General features: G+C 38.2%; 1 protein-coding gene across 1 annotated transcript; it reads left to right on the forward strand.

Moving 5' to 3' along the window:
- Positions 1 to 586: 586 nt before the first annotated feature.
- On the forward strand, positions 587 to 1255 carry LOC149198360 (disease resistance protein ADR1-like). The gene is made up of 2 exons (XM_089409025.1): positions 587 to 743; positions 837 to 1255. The coding sequence occupies exons 1-2, from the start codon at positions 587 to 589 to the stop codon at positions 1253 to 1255; spliced, it is 576 nt and encodes a 191-aa protein (XP_089265151.1).
- Positions 1256 to 2492: the final 1237 nt, after the last annotated feature.

The following is a 2492-nucleotide window of genomic DNA, read 5'->3' on the forward strand; positions in this document are numbered from 1 at the left end:
ATATCAAAATTGCAGTGGTGAGTTGTTCATAGTAACTAGAATCGTCATGAATAGCATCATTTCTAGCAAATCTTCGAGCAAAGAACTCAGGAAAACGTTTTTAGGCCTCAAGCCTACCATTGATGAAATCTCTAGGATTTCTTTTGAATCAGAACCCTCATCTCACAGAGGCCTGCTGTTGAAGGACATTCAAGACAAGCTGCAAGATGGCCTTCACCTTGTGAAGAAATTAGAGGGAATCAATAGTTTTAATTTATGTAGAAGATATCGATATGGAAAGAAAATCCTACAGGTAGAAAAGAATGTCAATGATTTTTTGCTCACCCAAGCCCTGGCAGGCATACTCGATGTCCACAAGCTAAACGTGGATTCCAAGGCCTGTGAGGAACGATTGAAGCGTATGGAAGAAATGGGTCGGCATATAATCGACAGTGTTAATGCCAAGATGACTAAGGATGCCATTTCCAATTCCTTCATGCTTCATCAAATGAGTACAAGCTAGTTATTTGAGACCTCCATTGATGAGTCCTATGATACTACAATTTCTAAAGAACCCACCAGCAGCTCCAACTCCCAAGTCCCAGATATGCCGAATTTCATAGTTGGATTGAATAATCTTGTGAATGATGTCAAGCAAAGCCTAATATTTCAGAATTGGGTTAATGTATTTGGGGTAAAAGGTATGGGAGGAAGTGGCAAAACCACTCTTGCATTAGCCCTTTGCAACGATCCCCAAGTCAAAGGTTAGAGGAAATCCCCTTTTGAATTTTCACTCCAAACTCCCATTTAATTGCTTCACTTTCATTTGCAATGCATTTTCTGTCTGTGATTTTCAGATTTCTTTCAGAACAATATAATTTTCATTACTATTGCACATTCTCCAAATGTAAAGGGCCTTTTAGAGACTCTGTGGGATAAGATAATTGATGGAAGAAGGCCTGATTTTCAGAGCATAGAGGATGCACACAACCAACTGAAGAATAATATTCGTTTAAAAGGACATCCAAAAACTTTGGTGGTTTTGGACGATGTTTGGTCAAGATCAAATATGGAACAGTTGTTGTTTGAAGCAGAGGGATACAAGACAATTATCACAACAAGACATGATTACACTATTCCGACTTCAAATAGTACCCATGTTTATAACATACCCATGTTGCAGAAGGCTAATGCCCTGTCACTTCTCTGCTTTTGGGCGTTTGGACAGCCTTTGATTCCAATAACAGAAGATGAGGATCTTGTTAAAATGGTATGAATTAGATCCTGATTGTTTCTCTATCTCATTCTTGATGCTTTACATCCGCTCGCAAGGGGTTGGCTAAGAGCAGACAGTGTACCCAGCAAGCACTGATCACAGAATACCATGCTAGTGACCAGGGAAGTCTTGGGTTCAACTAAACCCACCATCCAAAATGCTTAAATGCATAGAATTAAATGGAGGTTTGATTCCAAAAAGTATTATAAATTTACATGGAAAAATTGTTTGGGAAATTGTAAAATTGTAAACTTGCATGGAAAGATTGTTTGGGAAATTGTAAAATTATAGGAAATTTTGACACGAAACCAATAGAAATTGCAATATTAACCCACCAGGCAGTTGAGTTATGAAGAAATCAAACAATAGTATGTCGAAAGTACCAAATTATTTTATAGGAGAAAAGTATTGGAATATGAATTTGGTTGTATTTTAGGTATTGGAATGTTACCTGTGAAACTTGAAGTGGAGAGTTGAGTTGTTGAGCATCCAAGTTTGCTCACAGATTCCACTTAGACACGGTCAATCCGCAAGAGAGGAGCACCACTGCACTAGAGATGAATGTGCAGAAGTCGTCGAATGTGCAGAAGTTGAAGACACCTTTTCTGCGACACCGCGATTCACCAGTCTATAAATTATTTTTCGGCTTGCAGTTGCAGACCCTCCTAAGACATAGTGATGATGTAGGTATATGAAAATCCAAGTGTTTTATGCCTTACCAGTTAAAAACAAAAGATGCAGCAAGTGTATAACATGCAAACAAGAATAATGCAGGGCAGGAAAGTAGAGATATAACAGTACACGACAGATGTTATTGGACTAATACACAACAACAAAGTGAATATAACAGTTGACAACATTGTATATTAAATAAGCAGAACGTAAATATACTTGAAAATGAACTTCAGCCTACTAAAATTTGCATCCCAAATATGCAACACACCAAACAGAGACTCCAACACTAAGTATAAACAAAAGCAATAACTAAACTGAAGCTAGTAAGAACTTTCAGGACCTTATCTGACTGAGAATGGTCGTTGGGGTCAACCCTATAAGACCAGCTTTCTAGAACCAACAGTTTTAGGAGGTTACTATCATTAGCACTGGACAAGTATAAGATACCAATGAACATAAAATTCCCCCTAAAAATGAACCTCAAGAGCTGCAAAAGCCATCCTGATCCAACTGACACTCACAGTGTGGGGGTGAATGTATTCGTGAGAACAAGGGTTGTAAT

This window comes from Pinus tabuliformis, chromosome 2_2, assembly GCF_031772625.1.
Source record: "Pinus tabuliformis cultivar Carrire ecotype Pingquan chromosome 2_2, CPIR1, whole genome shotgun sequence".
Classification (NCBI taxonomy): Eukaryota; Viridiplantae; Streptophyta; class Pinopsida; order Pinales; family Pinaceae; genus Pinus; species Pinus tabuliformis.